The 21627-nt window shown below is 42.4% G+C and overlaps 1 protein-coding gene across 2 annotated transcripts; it reads left to right on the top strand.

Annotated features, from left to right (window-relative positions):
• Positions 1–457: 457 nt before the first annotated feature.
• On the top strand, positions 458–21410 carry LOC118376065 (macrophage colony-stimulating factor 1 receptor 1-like). 2 transcript variants are annotated; one of them, XM_035762735.2, is made up of 22 exons: positions 458–662; positions 1105–1213; positions 6664–6951; positions 7056–7343; positions 7525–7661; positions 7778–7943; positions 8183–8378; positions 11951–12066; positions 12251–12362; positions 12519–12718; positions 12990–13081; positions 13299–13425; positions 14509–14613; positions 14768–14878; positions 15050–15212; positions 15382–15461; positions 15560–15669; positions 15875–15997; positions 16099–16210; positions 16327–16426; positions 17456–17570; positions 17786–21410. In XM_035762735.2, exons 2-22 carry the CDS (start codon positions 1162–1164, stop codon positions 17948–17950), a joined length of 2958 nt encoding a protein of 985 aa, XP_035618628.1. In that variant the 5' UTR covers positions 458–662; positions 1105–1161; the 3' UTR covers positions 17951–21410. The 2 variants fall into 2 exon arrangements, with proteins under 2 accessions (XP_035618628.1, XP_035618634.1); XM_035762741.2 differs by having other exon boundaries at positions 461–662; positions 17789–21410.
• The last annotated feature ends 217 nt before the right edge of the window (positions 21411–21627 follow it).

Below are 21627 nucleotides of genomic sequence, written 5' to 3'. Positions count from 1 at the left end.
TTAGTTCAATGACTTGCAGCATTCTACTATTTTCCCATAACGGAAAATAATACATAGTTTTTTAGCTCTCTAATTTTCAACACCAACATCTGTTTCTACACTGTCTTGTATTTTAATGCCTTGGCTTTATCCATTCAATGTCGAAGAGATAATAAATGGCCCCTGATTAACTGACCATAAGAGAGATATCCCCCAAAAAATCCATTGGACTTTCCCAAGCCCAGCTAGACTTAGTTCAATCAAAGCCTCTCTTTTCAGCCCTCAGCACAAGCAAACTCAGCCGATCATCTACCGTGTCGATCATGGGTTCTCTCTCTGTGGAATGAGAATGGGGATGAGGCTTAGCAGGCTTGGGCTGGGGCTAGGCAGCAGAGCAGCAGTGTGACCCATCATCAGAGCAGATTAGTCTCAGCACCATGGCATTAGGACTGGGAGGGCCGTCCTGTTTTCTAGCTAAACAGAGACACATGGTCATTAGTGGGGAGCGTGACACCTCTATCTGTCTGTTTATGCCTCTCTCTCTTTTACTGGCTTCTGGTCAGGCTAAGGGAGATAGAGACAGAAGAGAGACAGGGTTGGAGTGACTTTACTCGCTCCCGGATGGTGAATCCACAGAGCTCTGTGGGATCAGAGGCATACCACTGAGCTGAAGAAATCTACAGGTTCAGTAGAGTTCATTGTTTCCAATCTTAGCCATGTTACACAGTAACTTTTATTAATAGCATGTGAATGACATTTGAAAAGGCTTTCAGTAAGGTCTGGTCTATATAACCACTAGGGTAGCCTAGTTAGAGCGTTGGACTAGTAACCGGAAGGTTGCAAGTTCAAATCCCCGAGCTTACAAGGTAAAAATCTGTCGTTCTGCCCCTGAACAGGCAGTTAACCCACTGTTCCTAGGCCGTCATTGAAAATAAGAATTTGTTCTTAACTGGCTTGCCTAGTAAAATAAACGTAACATTTTAAAAAATAAAATAAAACATTTCAAGGTGACAAATCCTGAAAGTTTGATTTCCAAATATCCTCTTTAGAAAAGAAGAAGTGTATGACAGTGAGTGACAGCAGAGATCCAGCGTAATGATTCCTCATTTTTCTCCTTGACCACAGACACAATAACAACACTCCTAGACATACAGACACACATAGATTTGGAGCCGATCCAGGATGGAGCTGTACCTGGCCTTTCTGCTGGGGATCCTGCCCACTGCAGCTCAAGGTACGACTCAACACCTGTTTTCAACTATACTGCATCATATTGGGATTCACGTGTTGTGTTGTTGACATTGTACTCACATCTCTTGTGTCCTCCATACTTTTACATATATATTACCAGACTAAAATGCAATTTATATGCAGCGGTGGAAAAAGTACCCAACTGTCATACTTCAGTAAAATAAAGGATGCCTAAATAGAAAATGACTCGAGTAAAAGTGAAAGTCACCTAGTAAAATACTACTTGAGTAAAAGTGCAAAAGTATTTCATTTTAAATATACTTAATTATCAAAAGTAAATGTAATTGCACAAATATACTTAAGTATCAAAAGTAGAAGTATAAATAATTTCAAACCAGACAGCACAATTTTCTTGCTTTATTATTTTACGGATAGCTGCAAGCACACTACAACACTAAGACATCATTTACAAACGAAGCATTTGTTTTTAGCGAGTCTGGCCAGATCTGAGGCAGAGATGACAAGGGATGTTCTCTTAAAAAGTCTGTGAATATGGCAATTTTTCTGTCCTGCTAAGCATTCGAAATGTAACTAGTACTTTTGGGTGTTATGGAAAATGTATGAAGTAAAAAGTACATTATATTATTGAGGAATGTAGTGGAGTAAAAGTAAAAGTGGTCAGAAATATCAATAGTAAAGAAAGGTACAGATACCCTAAAAAACTACTTAAGTACTTGGAACCACAGTTAATTTTTATTTATTTAACTAGGCAAGTCAGTTAAGAACAAATTCTTATTTACAATGACAGCATACCAGGGAACAGTGGGTTAACTGCCTTGTTCAGGGGCAAGACAACAGATTCTTACCTTGTCAGCTCAGAGATTCGATCTGAGCAACCTTTCGGTTACTGGCCCAATGCTCTCACCACTAGGCTACCTGCTGCCCCAATAGCTGATATTTAAGTATTTGTAAAACCAAATATTTTCAGACTTTTTTTAATCTATAATTTCTCTTCATAAGACAAGGATTGAAAAGGATTTTGACTTGATTCATGATGATGACTGCTTGTCTATGGTAGATATAATATGATTTTACATAATTTTATCTGTGACCAATGACCTTGAGTCTTCTCAGGTGGGCACTTCTAATGTAAATATATGGCAGCACTCAAGGGGCTTGAATTTTGGACATCTCCCCGTAGATTTTGCAGTGACGTAGTGTCCCCATGAGTGACAGAACACTGAGCCAATCACGGCACAGCTAGAGAACATTACCAATCCCTACGCTCCATATTTTCCCCACCACCACAGAAAGCACTGAGCTCGGCTGAAACACCTGCATTTTGGATCTGCCTTATTCAAGAAAGCAAAAACATGTATGCGGCTTTATCAACTCAATGATTTTTTAATAACAATGTTTGCAAACTGATATGTGACATGTTGTAATGCCAAAATAACATGCGTACAGGGCTAAACAGGTGGGGCTCTGCCCCACCAGCCCTGAATGATGTGTCGCCACTGGTCGCCACTCTCTCGCCCTCTCTCTTGCTACGCCTTCATTTTTGAAGAAATGTATTTGTTCAAAGCTGTTCAACTATTGTCTTTCTCTTTCTTTGAGTCAACTACCAATCACATTTTATGCACTGCAGTGCAAGCTAGCTGTAGCTTATGCTCTCAGTACTAGATTAATTCTCTGATTCTTTGATTATGCGGACAAAATGGCAGTTCATGCTGTAAGAGCTCTGATAGGTTGGAGGACGTCCTCCGGAACTTTTCATAATTACTGTGTAAGTCTATGGAAGGGGTTGAGAACCATGAGCCTCCTAGGTTTTGTATTGAAGTCAATGTACCCAGAGAAGGACGGAAACTAGCTTACCTCTGGCAACACCATGGTGCTACCCTACAGAGTGCTCTTGAGGCCACTGACGACCTTCATTGCAAAACAGTGTGTTTTAATCAATGATTTGGTGACGTGAATATATTTAGTATAATTTTATCAGAAAATTATGGCGTTTTTAATGTTTCATTATTTTTATTTTTATGTGCCTCTTTTGGTAGGACCGTAATGTCCTGTACATCAGCTGCTGTTCTTGTTCCATTGCTCAACAGCCATTTGATAGGGAGCTAGTATACTTGGAGTCCATAGGAAGGTGGTGTGTAATGTTATCGGGAAGTCTAGACCCAATCGATACTGAATAGCCCAAAACCATGAGCACTCCCTCACTTTGACACTGAGATTGAGCTGTGGATTGTGGTAACTAAGAAAATCTGCTGAACAACAAAACTCAGTTCTGCTTTGAGATAAATCAAAAACAAGACATACTTTACATGAAAGAATGAATTGAGACAAAACCTATTGTAATTTTCAGATGTTGTTTTCTGATCCATGCTTTACCAGATACAGGAGAGTGGATGCTGAAATAAATCCACCACAAGAGAGCCCAATAGAGCCCAAATTAACTTTTTATCAAATAAGGTGTTAGAGAGTTAAAGGAGGATAAGAAAAACATGCTATTTGAAGCCATATTCTACAGTAGCTTTATGTCGAAGTTCTTCAGACTCCCTTGGCCCCTGTGATTTGCTTGAGTGTCTCAAAGACGGCATTGTTTGTCCCTGTATCAGCGCATCACCAGCAGTTAGCTTTGTCACACCCAAAGGACATATACATGGTTTTACCACCCCATACAGCTCCCTCTGTCTCACTCTGACCCTTCTGTTTCGGGAAGAAAATAAGGAATTCAAAGATGTCTTTGTTTGTTTCTGTGTTGGTGTTTGTGGGTGTAAAAGGGCCAGGGCATTACCATAGTCTAGGAGGGTGGTTCTCAAACCGTTCCATGTATTTTTATTTAACCCTTATTTAACTGTATTTAAGATGTACAGTGGGGCAAAAAAGTATTTAATCAGCCACCAATTGTGCAAGTTCTCCCACTTAAAAAGATGAGAGAGGCCTGTAATTTTCATCATAGGTACACTTCAACTATGAAAATCACACTGTAGAATTTTTAATGAATTTATTTGCAAATTATGGTGGAAAATAAGTATTTGGTCAATAACAAAAGTTTATCTCAATACTTTGTTATATACCCTTTGTTGGCAATGACAGAGGTCAAATGTTTTCTGTAAGTCTTCATAAGGTTTTCACACACTGTTGCTGGTATTTTGGCCCATTCCTCCATGCAGTGATGTTTTGGGGCTGTTGCTGGGCAACAGACTTTCAACTCCCTCCAAAGATTTTCTATGGAGTTGAGATCTGGAGATTGGCTAGGCCACTCCAGGACCTTGAAATGCTTCTTACGAAGCCACTCCTTCATTTCCCAGGCAGTGTGTTTGGGATCATTGTCATGCTGAAAGACCCAGCCACATTTCATCTTCAATGCCCTTGCTGATGGAAGGAGGTTTTCACTCAAAATCTCACGATACATGGCCCCAATAATTATTTCCTTTACACGGATTGGGTCATCCTGGTCCCTTTGCAGAAAAACAGACCCAAAGCATGATGTTTCCACCCCCATGCTTCACAGTAGGCATGGTGTTCTTTGGATGCAACTCAGCATTCTTTGTCCTCCAAACACGACGAGTTGAGTTTTTACCAAAAAGTTATATTTTGGTTTCATCTGACCATATGACATTCTCCCAATCTTCTTCTGGATCATCCAAATGCTCTCTAGCAAACTTCAGACGGGCCTAGACATGTACTGGCTTAAGCAGGGGGACACGTCTGGCACTGCAGGATTTGAGTCCCTGGCGGCGTAGTGTGTTACTGATGGTAGGCTTTGTTACTTTGGTCGCAGCTCTCTGCAGGTCATTCACTAGGTCCCCCCGTGTGGTTCTGGGATTTTTTCTCACCGTTCTTGTGATCATTTTGACCCCGCGGGGTGAGATCTTGCGTGGAGCCCCAGATCAAGGGAGATTATCAGTGGTCTTGTATGTCTTCCATTTCCTAATAATTGCTCCCACAGTTGATTTCTTCAAACCAAGCTGCTTACCTATTGCAGATTCAGTCTTCCCAGGCTGGTGCATGTCTACAAAAAATGTTCTGGTGTCCTTTGACAGCTCTTTGGTCTTGGCCATAGTGGAGTTCGGAGTGTGACTGTTTGCAGTTGTGGACAGGTGTCTTTTATACTGATAACAAGTTCAAACAGGTGCCATTAATACAGGTAACGAGTGGTGGACAGAGGAGCCTCTTAAAGAAGAAGTTACAGGTCTGTGAGAGCCAGAAATCTTGCTTGTTTGTAGGTGACCAAATACTTATTTTCCTCCATAATTTGCAAATAATTTCATTAAAAATCCTACGATGTGATTTTCTAGATAGTTGAAGTGTACCTATGATGAAAATTACAGGCCTCTCTCATCTTTTTAAGTGGGAGAACTTGCACAATTGGTGGCTGACTAAATACTTTTTTGCCCCACTGTATTTGATATATTCCAGAACTAGCACACCTGACTCAACTAGTCAACTAATCATCAAGCCCTTCGGCGTGTTCCTCTGCCCAGGTGTTTCTGCCACGTGCCAGATCTTACATGCCTGGATATGTATTTTATGTATCAGCTAGCCATATACTATTTTATAGCAATCTGGTGCCCGACCGTACTGTCGATGACGCAACATGCAGTTGATGCATGCAACATCTGAGCAGGGGAACGCGACCCTTGACTAGGTAAATCAGCTGAACTAGTTCAGGGCTACAACTAAATTATGAAATGTCTGTGGGTCCCTGAGGGACTAGTAAATGTGTCTCCATTCACACCCTTTCTCCGTAGCATGACATCGATATAGAGAAGAAAAGCAGAAGTGAGAGAGAGAATAGGATCTCTCCTTTAGAGCCAGACTGGCCAGTTCTGTCATTTGTTTCCTGAATTTGTGGTGTCCAAGATGACTCTTAATCCTAAACACAGAGTGACCAAGAAGACATTCAGAAAAAGAAATAGTGATTTGAGGTTTAAATCTTGTCTTGACAGAGTTGGCTGAAATAAAAACCAGTTGATATAACCATGTTTAGGAATCAGAGTTTCCTGGTCATGCACAGGGTGGCAGGTAGCAAAGTTGTTCAAGAGCATTGGGCTGAAAGGTTGCTACAGTAGTTTGAATCCCTGTGTCGACTAGGTGAAAAACTTGTTTGTCCAGGGTCACTTATGCAAATAACACATTTCCATTTTACACCTGACACTTGTACATGTGTGAAACAGGACAAATATAAGCACCCCCTATTTGAAAAACCAATATGGTGCTTTCAAGAAAACTGGGTAGTCTGAATTTTTTGGGGTCAAATCATGACATCAGTTATATTCTGGTCAGACGTCTATAAAGATGCCAGGGTTTCCGACTCGGAATTCCGAGTTGTATGTCTGTTAAAAACACATTTTCCAAGTTTAAGCTTTTTCTGAGTTCCCATTAGTCTTGAACGCACTGAAGTCAGAGATTCCCCACTTCCGAGGTCCCAGTTGTTTTGAAACGCGTAGATTTATGATCTCATCTCTATGTTAACCTCCTCAGAATGGCGGCGTCCTGTGATCAAGCTAAACTCAGAGGTCGTGGTTGGGTCTGAAGTAGTACTGAACCCTGGCACCCCATTGGTCCTGAGGTGTGAGGGGGATGGGCCAGTCAACTGGCTGACCCGGTTGTCCAAACACAAGAGCTTAATCTCCAAGGGCAATGGGAGAGTCAGAACCTTCAGGGTGGACCGCCCCTCTGCAGAACACACTGGGACATATAAATGTGAATATACCAGTGTGAACGTCAAGGTTCGGGACTTGTTCTCTACGGTGCACGTGTATGTGAAAGGTAAGCTCAGAAGAGGAGAGAGTTACTGTTTGTTTACCATACCTGTAGAGACGGTGTGTTGGCCAGTATCCCTCATTCTAACATACCCCCCCCTTCTCCACCAGACCCAGACAGCCTGTTTTGGACCAGCAGCGCGTCCCTGCGTGTGGTGAGGAAGGAGGGTGAGGACCACCTGCTCCCCTGCCTGCTGACCGACCCAGAGGCCACAGACTTGGGGCTCCGCATGGACAACTGTACCTCCGTGCCCCCAGGGATGAACTACACAGCAGACCCCCGCAGAGGCATTCTCATCCGCAACCTCCACCCCAGCTACAATGCTGACTATGTCTGCAGCGCCAAACTCCACGGGGTGGAGAGGACTTCCAAGACTTTCAACCTCAACATCATCCAAAGTAAGTAGGTTGAGTGTTGTGGAGGGATACTTTACTTAAAGTCACATGCTTGATCAGGCCCATGTACCATACTGTACTATAAAATTGCTATGTATTCAAATTCAGGAACAAGTATTCGAATTGGCAAAGGAGTTTGTGCTTTTCTTATACATGCTGTGTTCCTGGTTCCCTCTGTGTCCAGGGCTGCGTTTCCCACCTTATGTATTCCTGGAAAAGGATGAGTATGTTCATATCGTGGGCGAGAAGCTGAGCATCCACTGCACCACACACAACCCCAACTTCAACTATAATGTCACGTGGAATTACAGCTCCAAAAAGGCAAGCACTTTCAGAGTATCTGGAACAACCTATTTGTTCCACTGTTGGCCAAAATAAAATGCATGACAATATGTCTTGACAATGACATTATGTTATTTTCCTGTCTCTTCTTACAGAGATTTACAATAGAGCAGAAAGTCCAATCAGTAGACAGTAACCGTCTGGACATTGAAAGCATCCTGACCATCCCTGTAGTGGACCAGTCAGACACAGGCAACATTACCTGCATCGGCACCAACGAGGCTGGAGTCAACAAATCTACCACCTCCCTGATGGTTGTAGGTAAGTTATTGGATAACTCTAATACAATTCAGGCACACATGGGGATATTAGAACACATTCCAGTCGCAGAACTGGATCGTGAGAATCAACGCAGACTGTATCAAAACATTTTGCAACAGAAGCTTTTTTTTGGGGGTGGACAAGTTTAGGAAGTCCCTCTCTGTTTCAGTGCCTAATGAAAACACTTCTGGCTGACCTTGAAGATAACCACTCCCATGTCTCTCCATGTCTCTGTCCAGAGGAGGCCTACATCCGTCTTTCTCCCCAGCTGTCCTCCAAGCTGGCTCACCAGGGCCTGTCCATTGACGTGAACGAGGGGGAAGACCTGAAACTCAGTGTCCTGATCGAGGCGTACCCTCAGATCATAGGCCAGCACTGGGACACCCCTACAGCCTCCTCCACGCAGGAACAAACCTTTACACGCTATAACAACAGGTGGGTGGTACTCATACAACAACAAGATGAAGAGCACTGACTGAGTGAGGAGTGATCCTCTAGCTGTTTTTGGGAAGGCTTTGGGGCTTTGGGACTAAAGGGCAGCAACAGAAAACTGTATTTTAAAATGTTCACGGATCAAAGGCTCACTTGATCATAATTATGCAGTGCATTCGGAAAGTATTCAGACCCATTACTTTTTCCACATTTTGTTACGTTACAGCCTTATTCTTAAATTATTATTTTTTTAAATTCCAATACCCCATAATGACAAAGCAAAAAACAGGTTTCTAGAAATGTTTGCAAAAATAAAAATAAATAAAAATAGTGTACATAGTACATATTCAGACCCTTTACTTAGTACTTTGTGGAAGCACCTTTGACAGCGATTACAGCCTCGAGTCTTCTTGGGTATGACACTACAAGCGTGGCACACCTGTATTTGGGGAGTTTCTCCCATTCTTTTCTGCAGTACCTCTGAAAGTTTGTCAGGTTAGATGAGTAGCCGCACAGCTTTTTTCAGGTCCCTCCAGAGATGTTCGATCGGATTCAAGTCCAGGCTCAGGCTGTGCCACTAAAACACATTCAGAGACTTGTTCTGAAGCCACTGCTGCGTTGTCTTGGCTGTGTGCTTAGAGTCATTGTCCTGTTGCAAGGTGAACCTTCGCCCCAGTCTGAGGTCCTGAGCGCTCTGGAGAAGGATTTCATAAAAATCTCTCTGTACTTTGCTCTGTTCATCTTTCCCTCAATCCAGACTAGTCTCCCAGTCCCTGCCGCTGAAAAACATCCCCACAGCATGATGCTGCCACCACCATGCTTTACGGTAGGGATGGTGTCAGGTTTCCACCAAATGTGACGCATGGCATTCAGGCCAAAGAGTTCAATCTTGGCTTCATCAGACCAGAGAATCTTGTTTCTCATGGTCTGAGAGTCCTCCAATCTGGCTGTCATGTGCCTTTTACTGACAAGTGGCTTCTGTCTTGAATGCTGCAGAGATGGTTATCCTTCTGGAAGGTTCTCCCATCTCCACAGAGGAGCTCTGGAGCTCTGTCAGAGTGACCATCGGGTTCTTGGTCACCTCCCTGACAAAGGCCCTCTCCCCGGATTGCTCAGTTTGGCTGGGTGGCTAGCTCTTGGAGTCTTGGTGGTTCCAAATTTCTTCCATTTAAAAAATGATATAATCCACTATGTTCTTTGGGACCTTCAATTCTGCAGAAATGTTTTGGTACCCTTCCCCAGATCTGTGCCTCGACACAATCCTTTCTCGGAGCTCTACGGACAATGCCTTCAACCTCATGGCCGTCGTTTTTGCTCTGACGTGCACTGTCAACTGTGGCACCTTATATAGACAGGTGTTTGCCTGTCCATATTATGTCCAATCAATTGAATTTACCACAGGTGGGGTCCAATCAAGTTGTAGAAACATATGAAGAATGATCAATGGAAACTGGATGCACATGAGCTCAATTTCGAGTCCCATAGCAAAGGGTCTGAATACTTATGTAAATAAGGCTTTTCAGTTTTTTATTTTTAATACATTTGCAAAAAATTTTTTTTTACCTCTTTCTGCTTTGTCATTATGGGGTATTGTGTGTAAATTGATGAGGACATTTGTTATTTAATACATTGTTGAATAAGGCTGTAACGTAACATATTGTGGAAAATGTCAATGGGTCTGAATACTTTCTGAATGTACCGAAATTCAGAATGGGGAAACTGCAGAAGATTTGAAATGAGCTGATGTTTCCGTTTATTTGTTTATCTGGCACAAACTCAGACGTCACCACCACCGGTCCAAAGAGTTCTGTACTATGAAACTAGAGTTAAGGGAAGGAAAGAGCTAATGTTTTACCTCCGCTATGACACATAGCAGTAACTGTCTAAGGAGAACTAGCATGTATTAGTCACCAAACCACACAACATCTGCATTCATTCCACTTTTGTCCCAGTTAAACATTTCCAGTGACTACAATAAACTCTTAGAAAAAAAGGGTTCCAAAAGGGTTATTCAGCTCTCCCCATAGGAGAACCCTTTTTGGTTCCAGGTAGAACCCATTTGTGTTCCATGTATATCTCTCTGTGGAACCCCAAAATTATTCTACATGGAACCAAACTAATTCTACCTGGAAACAAAAAGGCTTCTTCATAGGGTTCTCTTATGGGGACAGCCGAAGAACCCTTTTAGGTTCTAAATAGTACCTTTTTTTCTAAGAGTGTACAGTCACGACCAAAAGTTTTGAGAATGACACAAATATTAAGTTTCACAAAGTTTGCTGCTTCAGTGTCTTTAGATATTTTTGTCAGATGTTACTATGGAATACTGAAGTATAATATCAAGCCTCTTGAGGATTGACCACAAATTCTCAATGGGATTAAGGTCTGGGGAGTTTCCTGGCCATGGACCCAAAATATTGATGTTTTGTTCCCAGAGCCACTTAGTTACTACTTTTGCCTTATGGCAAGGTGCTCCATTATGCTGGAAAAGGCATTGTTTTGTCACCAAACTGTTCCTGGATGGTTGGGAGAAGTTGCTCTCAGGGGATGTGTTGGTACCATTCTTTATTCATGGCTGTGTTCTTAGGCAAAATTGTGAGTGAGCCCTTGGCTGAATGTTGTGAGTGAGCCCACACATGAATGTTCTCAGGATGCTTTACTGTTGGCATGACACAGGACTGATGGTAGCGCTCACCTTGTCTTCTCCGGACAAGCTTTTTTTCCGGATGCCCCAAACAATTGGAAAGGGGTTTCATCAGAGAAAATGACTTTACCCCAGTCCTCAGCAGTCCAATCCCTGTACCTTTTGCAGAATAGCTGCACAAGGTACAGAGAAGAGAGACGTGGCTTCTTTGCTGCCCATCTTGACACCAGGCCATCCTCCAAAAGTCTTCGCCTCACTGTGCATGCAGATGCACTCACACCTGCATGCTGCCATTCCTGAGCAAGATTTGTACTGGTGATGCCCCGATCCCGCAGCTGAATCAACTTTAGGAGATGGTCCTGGCGCTTGCTGGACTTTCTTGGGCACCCTGAAGCCTTCTTCACAACAATTGAACCGCTCTCCTTGAAGTTCTTGATGATCCGATAAATGGTTGACTTTGGTGCAATCTTACTGGCAGTGAAGCCCTTTTTGTGCAAAGCAATGATGATGGCACATGTTTCCTTCCAGGTAACTATGGTTGACAGAGGAAGAACAATGATTCCAAGGACTACCCTCCTTTTGAAGCTTCCAGTCTGTTATTCGAACTCAATCAGCATGACAGAGTGATCTCCAGCCTTGTCCTCGTCAACATTCACACCTGTGTTAACGAGAGAATCACTGACATGATGTCAGCTGGTCCTTTTGTAGCAGGGCTGAAATGCAGGGGAAATGTTTTTGGGGATTCAGTTCATTTGCATGGCAAAGAGGGACTTTTCAATTAATTGCAATTCATCTGATCACTCTTCATAACAATCTGGAGTATATGCAAATTGCCATCATACAAACTGAGGCAGCCGACTTTGTGAAAATTACTATTTGTGTCATTCTCAAAACTTTTGGCCACGACTGTAGATCAGGCTTGTTTTTCACTCAGGTATTCCGCTACCCTGCTGCTCAAGAGGATGATTGCACAGGAGCAGGGCCAGTACACCTTCTATGCCAATAGTTCCATGGCCAACGCATCCATTACATTCCAAATCCAAATGTATCGTAAGTAAAGTATGAGTACAGACATACTAATACACAGTGTCAGTTCATACAACAACCATTCTCTCTGAGGAATACATTTTTTTTCAGCACAGCATCTATTGAACATATTTGTCTCTATGTTGAGTGTGTGAGATGTATTACTTGACCATGCCACTGACTTCCTCTGCTCTCTCTTGATTGGCAGAGAGGCCGGTTGCCATGGTGAGATGGGAGAACATCACCACCCTCACGTGCACGTCGTTCGGTTACCCTGCTCCCATAATCCTCTGGTACCAGTGCTCTGGAATCCGAACCACGTAGGTGTTAGAGAGGGCACAGTGGTATGATATTGACATTGTAAAAGATAGCCTTAATAAGTATAGTATGTATTTAAAAAATATATATATAATGACGTATTAGGTATCATAACTAAATGGGGAACTCTATCCTATCTGTGTCTTCCTATGGAACAGGTGCAATGAGAACGCAACAGGTCTCCAGATGCCTGCTCCTCTCTTGGCCCAAACAGTCGAGGTCCAGAGGGAGGAGTATGGAGCGGTCGAGGTCCAGAGCGTCCTGACAGTGGAACCGTCCAGCCATAGGATGACCGTGGAGTGTGTCGCCTTCAACCTGGTCGGAGTCGGTAAAGACACCTTCGCCATGGACGTTTCCAGTAAGAGCCAGAGCACGGTCACCCATGGTTATCCTCAGGCTTACTGTCTTATCCTTAAGTTCATACTCCTTTTTCCTGTGTCATCATAGTCAAGCACATGAGCTGTACATGAACTGTCTGTTCTTTTGTTTATTCAGATTCACAATAGCCGTTGCTTTAGCTACAGCTACTCTTCCTTGGTTCCACATAAACCCATAACAAAGCCAACACACACAGAATGTTCTAAGTGTGTCGACACCAGACACCCTGACTCTTCTCTCTGATTGGATAGATATAATGTTCACCTCCACTCTATTGGGAGCAGCTGGTTTGCTGGCCCTTCTCCTCCTGCTACTCATGGTCCTGCTCTACAAGTACAAACAGGTAGGACACAAAACACCCTCTGCAATATAGAAAATATACTAATAGACCAGTATGCAATCTCATCTAAAATAAACTAGGTAAGAAACTGATATGTTCATGAATAGAGTATTGACAAATATATGTCGTTTGAAATCATTGTTACCTTTAGTCAAAGAAACCATGGAGAACCCTTAGTTATTCAAATGGTTGACTAATGAACATTTCCTTCCCTCTGAAGAAACCGAGATATGAGATCCGGTGGAAGATCATCCAGGCCAGTGAAGGAAACAACTACACCTTTATCGACCCAACTCAGATGCCGTACAATGAGAAGTGGGAGTTTCCCCGGGACAAGCTCAAGCTCGGTGTGTGGCCTTTTCTTAGATCGGCTACTGCAGTGATTTGGTTCTTGGAAGGTTGATGAAAAATGTCATTTGGCCTTACTACTGTTAGGCCATACAAACACATTGAATAACAGATTCACGACATGGAACAGTTTGTTCTGAAGTGTCTGTTTCTATATCTGAGAGATATAAGATATTCTGACATGGATTTGACCACTTATTTTTGGCACAACCTATCTCCATATACAGTGCTTCAATGAATTGGTTTAACTGGTCATGGGGGACCTTCAGAGGAGTCCTGTGAGGCTTGTGGGCATCCTAAGGCAAAAACAATGGACATGTACGTGTTTGTGAGAGACTTACCTTTCCACAGAGGGATCATATTAGTGTGGAGCTCAAACTGTTCGGACGCTACAGACAGAAGTTGGCAGATCGGCGTGTACGGACTACAGAAGAGTCCCAAGAAGCTCGTCGGGGTAGTGGAGCAAAACTACGACTCCCACAAGGGGGTTAGAGTTCATTTCCTGAAATTCTGCACATTTTGCCATGTGGCGTAGTGAAAACTTTGCCGTTTTAAAGCAAGTTGGCTGCAATTCTAAACATTTTGCCATGGAGCGGAGAGACGTTTTTGAAATTGTATAAATCATTTCATGCAATTCTGCTCATTTTGCCATAATGTGGAAGCACATGTTAGCAGTTTTTAATATGATAAATGATCATTAATGGGCCCCATCCCGTCAGTAATTCGACCATGCTTACTACAAGTTTAGATAGCTGGCCGCTAGAATAACTTACCATGCTAGAAAAACATTGCTGACATGGGCTAATTGACTGCTGATGCACAACCAAATTTCGACATTGCCCCTTGTGTATTCTTCTATTCTAACTATCAACAGTAAGTTGAGACCTCGACTGAATTATTATTGACATTTTTTTTGTGAATTTGCCAGTTGCCCATCCCTGGGTTAGATATTCCATACTGTATGGTGAATGAGTGGAATCTCAACTACATGTACAACTGTAAAGTGTATTTATTTACGGGAAAGAAAGCATATTGACATACAGTCAGACGAGAAAGTGATGCGTTGGATGTGTGACCCGCAGGAAAGATCCTAGGAGCCGGGGCCTTTGGGAAGGTGGTGGAGGCCACAGCCTATGGTCTGGGGGAGGACGACAATGCGATGCGAGTGGCTGTAAAGATGCTCAAAGGTCAGAATCCATTGAATTGAACAAGTTTTTTTTAGTTCAGGAGTAGAATCGATCAAAGCCTGAGAAACCGTCTGTGATGACAGTGGTACGGAAGTGTCATATGATTGGGTTTCTCTTTCTCTCTGTTTATTTATCTATCTATCTCTTTCTGCAGCCAGGGCCCACTCAGATGAGAGAGAGGCTTTGATGTCAGAACTGAAGATTCTGAGTCACCTGGGACAGCACAAGAACATTGTCAACCTCCTGGGAGCCTGCACTCAGGCGGGTGAGACTGAACACTATAAAACACAGCTTCCTATCTGAAGAAGTGCAGAGACATTCAGAGAATTACAGTATCTGTATATTTTTGGAAATGCATTTGAGTCAAGTTTCGTACTATGTGGAATTTTGAACGTTTTCTATATTTATTATAAAATATAAATGCTTCTTATCTCAGGACCTGTACTGGTGATCACTGAGTACTGTAGTCATGGCGACCTTCTGAACTTCCTGCGACACAAGCAGGAGACCTTCCTGAACTTTGTCATGAACATACCAGCGGTACCAGAGGAGACCAGTGACTACAAGAACCTCTGTGAGGGGAAACAGTTCATCAGAAGGTATGGATAATGTTGGCACCAAGCCCATGAAAAAGAAGGTGTACTCTGACTCACCTTTATTCAGCATACAGAGAAGCAGTCTTGTGAAGTAACCACTTTGTGTGATTTACCACCTCTCGACCCTCAACCTCCTCTCCTCCCTGATCCCGTTCTCCGCTCCTTCTACCAGTGATAGTGGGATATCCAGTGTGTGTTCTGACAGCTACCTGGAGATGAGGCCTGGTCCCCAGCCTGTCAACTCCTCTCTGGGTAATTGAGCCGTCTTACTCTCTTTTCTTTTATCTAGCACCATTCATTGCATTGGTTCAGTTGGACATTTCTATGAACATGAAATTCTATTCTATCAGACTCTGTGTGTGAGGATGGTGGGCCGGACTCGTGGCCGTTGGACATGGAGGACCTGCTGAGATTCTCCTACCAGGTGGCTCAGGGCCTGGACTTCCTTGCAGCCAAGAACGTGAGTCACATCCACACAAAGTTTCACAACAATGGTTGCGAAACAAGGCTTGTAATAAGTATACTTCGCAGTTTGAGATTATGTTTGATGAAAATTCAGCATACTATAGTTGAAAAAATATATATAATCTCTTGGAAATGAGAGATGCACTTTGTGATGCCGTCGTAAGCTACTGTAACTGATTCTCTCTCTCTGTCTGTCTCAGTGTATCCACCGGGACGTTGCAGCTCGGAACGTCCTCCTGACAGACCTCCGTGTGGCTAAGATCTGTGACTTCGGCCTGGCACGTGACATCATGAATGACTCCAACTATGTGGTGAAGGGCAATGTGAGCGAACAACAACGACAACCTCAGTAACATGTTTCCATGTCAATAAAAAAACATTCTCGTGTGTTTGATATGCGCTTCCTCGCACCGTGTGTCTATAGGCGCGTCTGCCAGTGAAGTGGATGGCTCCAGAGAGTATCTTTGACTGTCTCTACACTGGCCAGAGTGACGTCTGGTCCTATGGGATCCTGCTATGGGAGATCTTCTCTCTAGGTGAGCTGGCAGAAACCTAGATTTCTCAACATAATAGATTTTTATATCTCTGGTGAAATCATTCAGTCGTTCTTGTTTAGTTGTTTAATTCATGTGTCTTTGTTTAATTTCTTTAGGAAAAAGCCCCTACCCCAGTATCCTGGTGGATACTAAATTCTACAACATGATCAAGTGTGGTTATCAGATGTCTCGACCAGACTTCGCACCTCCAGAGATGTAAGTTACAGATTCAGGGCTTTTAGGTTTAAGTAACCTTGTCCCCAGGCCAATTGGGCTTCATTGGGATACACATTCATGTATACTACAATATCCTTTTATAATATTCTGCAAGACTGAACAAAGACCCCCTATGTTCCAGTCATACCCCCTTGTACATGTATTGTGCCATAGAAGCATTAAGCATGGCTGATTCCAGAGGACTTGGCTGTAGTTCTGAGCCCTACATTGAAAAAGTAACAAAGCTCTCCTCCACAATCAAACACCCCATAGAAACAAGAAATAAAGAGTGTATTTTTCAATATCTCCAAGGCTCCATACATCTGTGTGTGTCGATTCGCTGTGGTTGCCACACTGCCCGGAATAACTGTATTGTGGGTCCGGAGACAGAGCGACAGAGGGGGACTGAGACTGAGTCAGGACTTATTCATCTGGGCCCCTTTGTGTGGGGATGAGTCAGTCCTTGGTCAGGCGTGGTTCTGCGTGTTAGCCACATGATCAGCAGGCTGGGGCCCGAAACAGTGCCATTTCACAGACCAGGCAAGGAGAAGACTAGAGGGACTGTAGTGGTGTTTAGGAGGGGTGGATCTCCGATGTTCGAAAGACCACAGAGCTCTATATTGAGACAATCTTCTCCATGATGCTTGAGGGCCTTGTAGAACGACGAGGAATGATACAAAATATTGTATTTTTTTTACGGTATCGGAACCAATATGATACTTCAAATCAAATTATATTTGTCACATGCGCTGAATACAACAGTTGTTTGCCGTGACATGCTTTCTTACGAGCCCTTCCCAACGATGCAGAGTACAAAATAACACAAGAGGAATAATATACACAAGAATCAAGCTACTGTATATACAGGGAGTAGCAGTACCAGATCAATGTGCAAGGAAGGGTACGATTTACCGTATTTGAGGTAGATATTTACATGAAGGCAGGGTAAAGTGACTGGGCATCAGGATGGATAATAATAAGAGTAAGAATAAAGAAGAATAAGGTAATCATGTATTTATGCCCCACTAGGTATACAATCATGAAAATGTGCTGGAATCTGGAGCCAACAGAGCGACCGACCTTCAGCAAGATCAGCCAGCTGATTGAGAGATTACTGGGTGAGGAGCCAGAACGTCCAGATCAGGTAACACAGACAGGGGGATTGATGTTTACCATGGTAGATAAGCTGTATATCTCAGAATAAAACAGCATATACCCAATGGACAGCATGAAACATGTTTCATTGTCAGAATGGATTGACCAGACTTAAGCATTGTTTGAAGATAGCAATACTGTAACTCATGAATGAGTATTTGTTTTGAAACCTGTTCTCTTCAGTGTTCTACTCTCCTGTCCCAGCAGCACCAGAACATCCAGCTGCAGCAGGACATGACGGTCGAGGAGTTGGAGCCGTGTGATGATAATGATGAGCCTAAGTGTTGTGACGGCTCCTGTGACCAGTCGTGTGAGCACGAAGAGGAGGAGCAACCACTGGTGAAAACCAATAGCTATCAGTTCTGCTGAAAGCATAATTCTATTTCTATGTCTGACAGCTCCGACATCATCAAACTGTCCACATTCTGATCTGGAATTCATCCACTTTCTATCTTCTCCTGCTCACTGTAGAATCATTCTGGGAGCACAGAGCCAAAGAAATGGAATTGTGATATTTTGTTAAAGCATTGAAAATCAGTTTTTAGGCCTGTTTTACACTGTATACAGACAGGAAGTCGTGTGGCTTGTTATATCCCATGACAAGTTTTGGAAAAACAACGGCGAGAATGAATCTAATCACAGATAGTGCCTTAGTTGTGTAATTAATATATATAATGCCTTATTTTACATGAATTACTCTTCTTTGTTGTATGTTTTGGAGATGATCTTTTAAATCTATGCACCAAAGATGCATCTACCCTGACAGAACAGATTGTGTTGCTCACAGCTTTTTGTAGGCTATTTGTACTTTTAATGTACATTATATTCTTCTGTAGCCACTATGGTGAGGGTTAATCTATTATTTGAGGGAAATGGGAACGAATGCTGGTGGTGTTTGAATTGACATTTGTCAGCGGGTTCACTTTCACATTGTAGGACTACCTTTTTCAACATGCTATGCAGCAGCAAGACAGTAGCAAACAATGCAATTGTATCATTTGTGCTACAGTATATTTGAGCAGGTTTTATATTTGTATGATGGCTTAGTTTGATGCTGGACGTAATAACATGAGATGCAATCTAACTGGGGACCACATTCCATGTATTGTCTTTCAGCATAGACATGCTGCATGAAATGCATTGAAATGGATATTGAGATGCTATTTACATCAATGAAAGCATGTGTATTGTTTAAAAAAAAATCTCTAGCCATAGTTGTTTTGTATGACAGTCACAATATGACAGAATCACGCAGCTGTCTAAATGGCACAAGATTTTAGTTGTGCCGTTAACCAATATTACTTCAGACTCAGCCAGTCGACATATAGCCTATATGCTATATGCTACAGTAGGGAATGAAAGGCAGATACAACTGTATAAGGAAATGTGTGGATCACAGTATTGACAACACAAAGGCTTTGTTTTTGATTGATTCAATCGATTCTTTATTTCTGTAACACTCAGTAGTTTGATGTTCATTCATTCGTCACTTCATCATTTTTGGGGGGTCAATTATGCTGTAAAAATGTTGATTCCTTGTATTGAATGTAGAATTCAGCTAATACTGCCTACTGTAATTATGATGATTGCAGATACAAGCTCTACGTCAAAGTGAAAAGCTATATGTCAGCTGTAAATCCAAATTGTTGTAAGACATTTACTCGGATTGTCAGCAGCTATTCTGAATACTGAGTTGAAAGGAGAGAAAACTATGAGCTTTTTATTAAAGGGAAATTTTAAAAATGTTCAATTGCATATTCATCATCTCCAGCACCACCCCAACATCAACATGTGAAAATGGCGCATTTCTATGTTTATTTGTAAAAAAGATAAAGATAACTATTTCCAATGACATCATTGGTGTGTGTGGCTGATGTGAAATGGCTAGCTAGTTAGCGGTGGTGCGCGCTAATAGTGTTTCAGTCGGTGACGTCACTGCGATGGGTAACAATGCTTCGTGAGTGACTGTGGTTGATGTGTGCAGAGGGTCCCTGGTTTGAGCCCAGGTTGGGGCGAGGAGAGGGACGGAAGCTATACTGTTACATTGATGCTGTTGATCTGGATCACTGCTTGCTTCGAAAAAGGATGAGGTCAAAAGGGGGGGTGATTGTGGCTGATGTGAAATGGCTAGCTAGTTAGCGGTGGTGCGCGCTAATAGTGTTTCAGTCGGTGACGTTACTCGCTCTGAGACCTAGAAGTAGTTGTTCCCCTTGCTCTGCAAGGGCCGTGGCTTTTGTGGCACGATGCTTCATGGTTGATGTGTGCAGAGGGTCCATGGTTCGAGCCCAGGTTGGGGCGAGGAGAGGGACGGAAGCTATACTGTTACATGTGCATAATGTGATTTTAAGCATTTATGAGTAGGCATTGTCTTCTAATTGCTTGATGATGTCATTGGAAACAGGCTGCCGTTACACGATGAAACTTTCACGCAATTTGAGTTGCTTCTTCATTGCTTCGTGAAATAATAAGCAACTCATCTGCAACTTGGTTGCAAGCAACAGCCAATCAAAACAAACACTTTTGTCACATTATTCATTCGAAGGTTAGGAATTCTGACCCAGTTGTCATGTCAACACAGCTGTCAGTGCTGTGCAGCACCATCAGTGGTCAAGGTTGACAGAACAGAGAGTAGCACAACAAGAGATCATATACAAATGATTGTACATGGTTTAGCAGTCAAATTATATTTTGAACTGAAAAATGTCCACTATGATCTGTGCTAGCTAGCTGTGTTGGTGTTAGCAATGTCATTTTGGCTAGCTAACAAGCTAAATTGTACATAATGCATATCTTCTATATCCTTGCTGTTACAATAACCAAATGGTTGGATAAACAATCATTTGTGAAACCACAATGTAATGCAGCAGAAGACATGGGGAGATTCTCAAACAAGCAGCTTCAATTTGATTGGCTGTTGCATGCAATTTTAATCACGTTTGAGTAGCATGTAACAGCAAAGTTGCTTGAGATGATGTCACTTGCAACCTGCAACTGTAGCGAAAATGTCGTGGAAGTTGCTTCATGTAAGTCCAGCCTTATCTTCCACTATCTTTTTTACTACAAAATATAGAAATGCACAATTTTCACATATGTTGATGTTGTGGTGGTGCTGGAGATGATGAATATGAAGTGAAACATTTTTAAATGTCCCTTTAACTGTATGTATGATATCCATTGAGTATACCAAAACATTAAGAACACCTGCTCTTTCCATGACAGACTGACCAGGTGAAAGCCATGATCCCTTATTGATGTCACTTGTTAAATCCACTTCAAATCAGTATAGATGAATGGGGAGGAAGGTTAAAGAAGGATTTTTAAGCATTGAGACAATTGAAACATGGATTATGTACCATTCAGAGGGTGATTGTGCAAGACAAACATGTAATTGCCTTTGAACGGGGTATGTTAGTAGGTGCCAGGTGCACCGGTTTGTGTCAAGAATTGCAATGCTGCTGAGTTTCATGCTCAACAGTTTCCCATGTGTATCAAGAACGGTCCACCACCCAAAGGACATCCAGCCAACTTGACACAACTGTAGGAAGCATTGGAGTTAACATGGGCCAGCGTCCCTGTGAAACGCTTTCGACACCTTGTAGAGGTGGGGGTGCAACTCAATGTTAGAACGGTGTTCCTAAGGTTTGGGATACTCAGTGTAATGTAAATGTTATTTTTACTTTACTGCTTGAAGGCAAAGGACAAATAATTTGTGGGTTATCCTTTTAGCTTATGCTAACCAAATCACAGTATGGTTTCTGCAAGGACAGTAATTACATTTACAGACAATGTGTCGAAAACTCTGAAACTTGAATAAATATATTTTTCTGGCTTTCCTCGGAAATATGTAATTTTCCATTTACCCTCGCCTTCAAAAACAAAACATTTCAGCCTAGATACTCTATTGTACGTCCTAAGAAAGAACAAATAGGACCACAACTGGGAGCAAAATGCTACATTCCTGTGAGTTTTAAACTCAGTCCCCATTTTGGATACAATAATGTCTTCTCTGCGTTCTTCTGAAGTTTCATTCCATGTTGGCATGGCAG

Source organism: Oncorhynchus keta, chromosome 4 (assembly GCF_023373465.1).
Source record: "Oncorhynchus keta strain PuntledgeMale-10-30-2019 chromosome 4, Oket_V2, whole genome shotgun sequence".
NCBI classification, from domain to species: Eukaryota; Metazoa; Chordata; class Actinopteri; order Salmoniformes; family Salmonidae; genus Oncorhynchus; species Oncorhynchus keta.
Note: the sequence above shows the minus strand (reverse complement) of the source record. Positions and strands in the feature narration are given on the sequence as shown.

What these genes read in the sequence shown, in the direction of transcription:
- LOC118376065 (XM_035762735.2), top strand. Translation starts at nt 1,162, where the DNA reads ATGGAGCTGTACCTGGCCTTTCTGCTGGGGATCCTGCCCACTGCAGCT. An exon ending in TTTACACGCTATAACAACAG is followed by an intron (nt 8,379 to 11,950) that starts GTGGGTGGTACT and finishes TTTTTCACTCAG; the next exon opens with GTATTCCGCTACCCTGCTGC. An exon ending in ACTTCCTTGCAGCCAAGAAC is followed by an intron (nt 15,670 to 15,874) that starts GTGAGTCACATC and finishes TGTCTGTCTCAG; the next exon opens with TGTATCCACCGGGACGTTGC.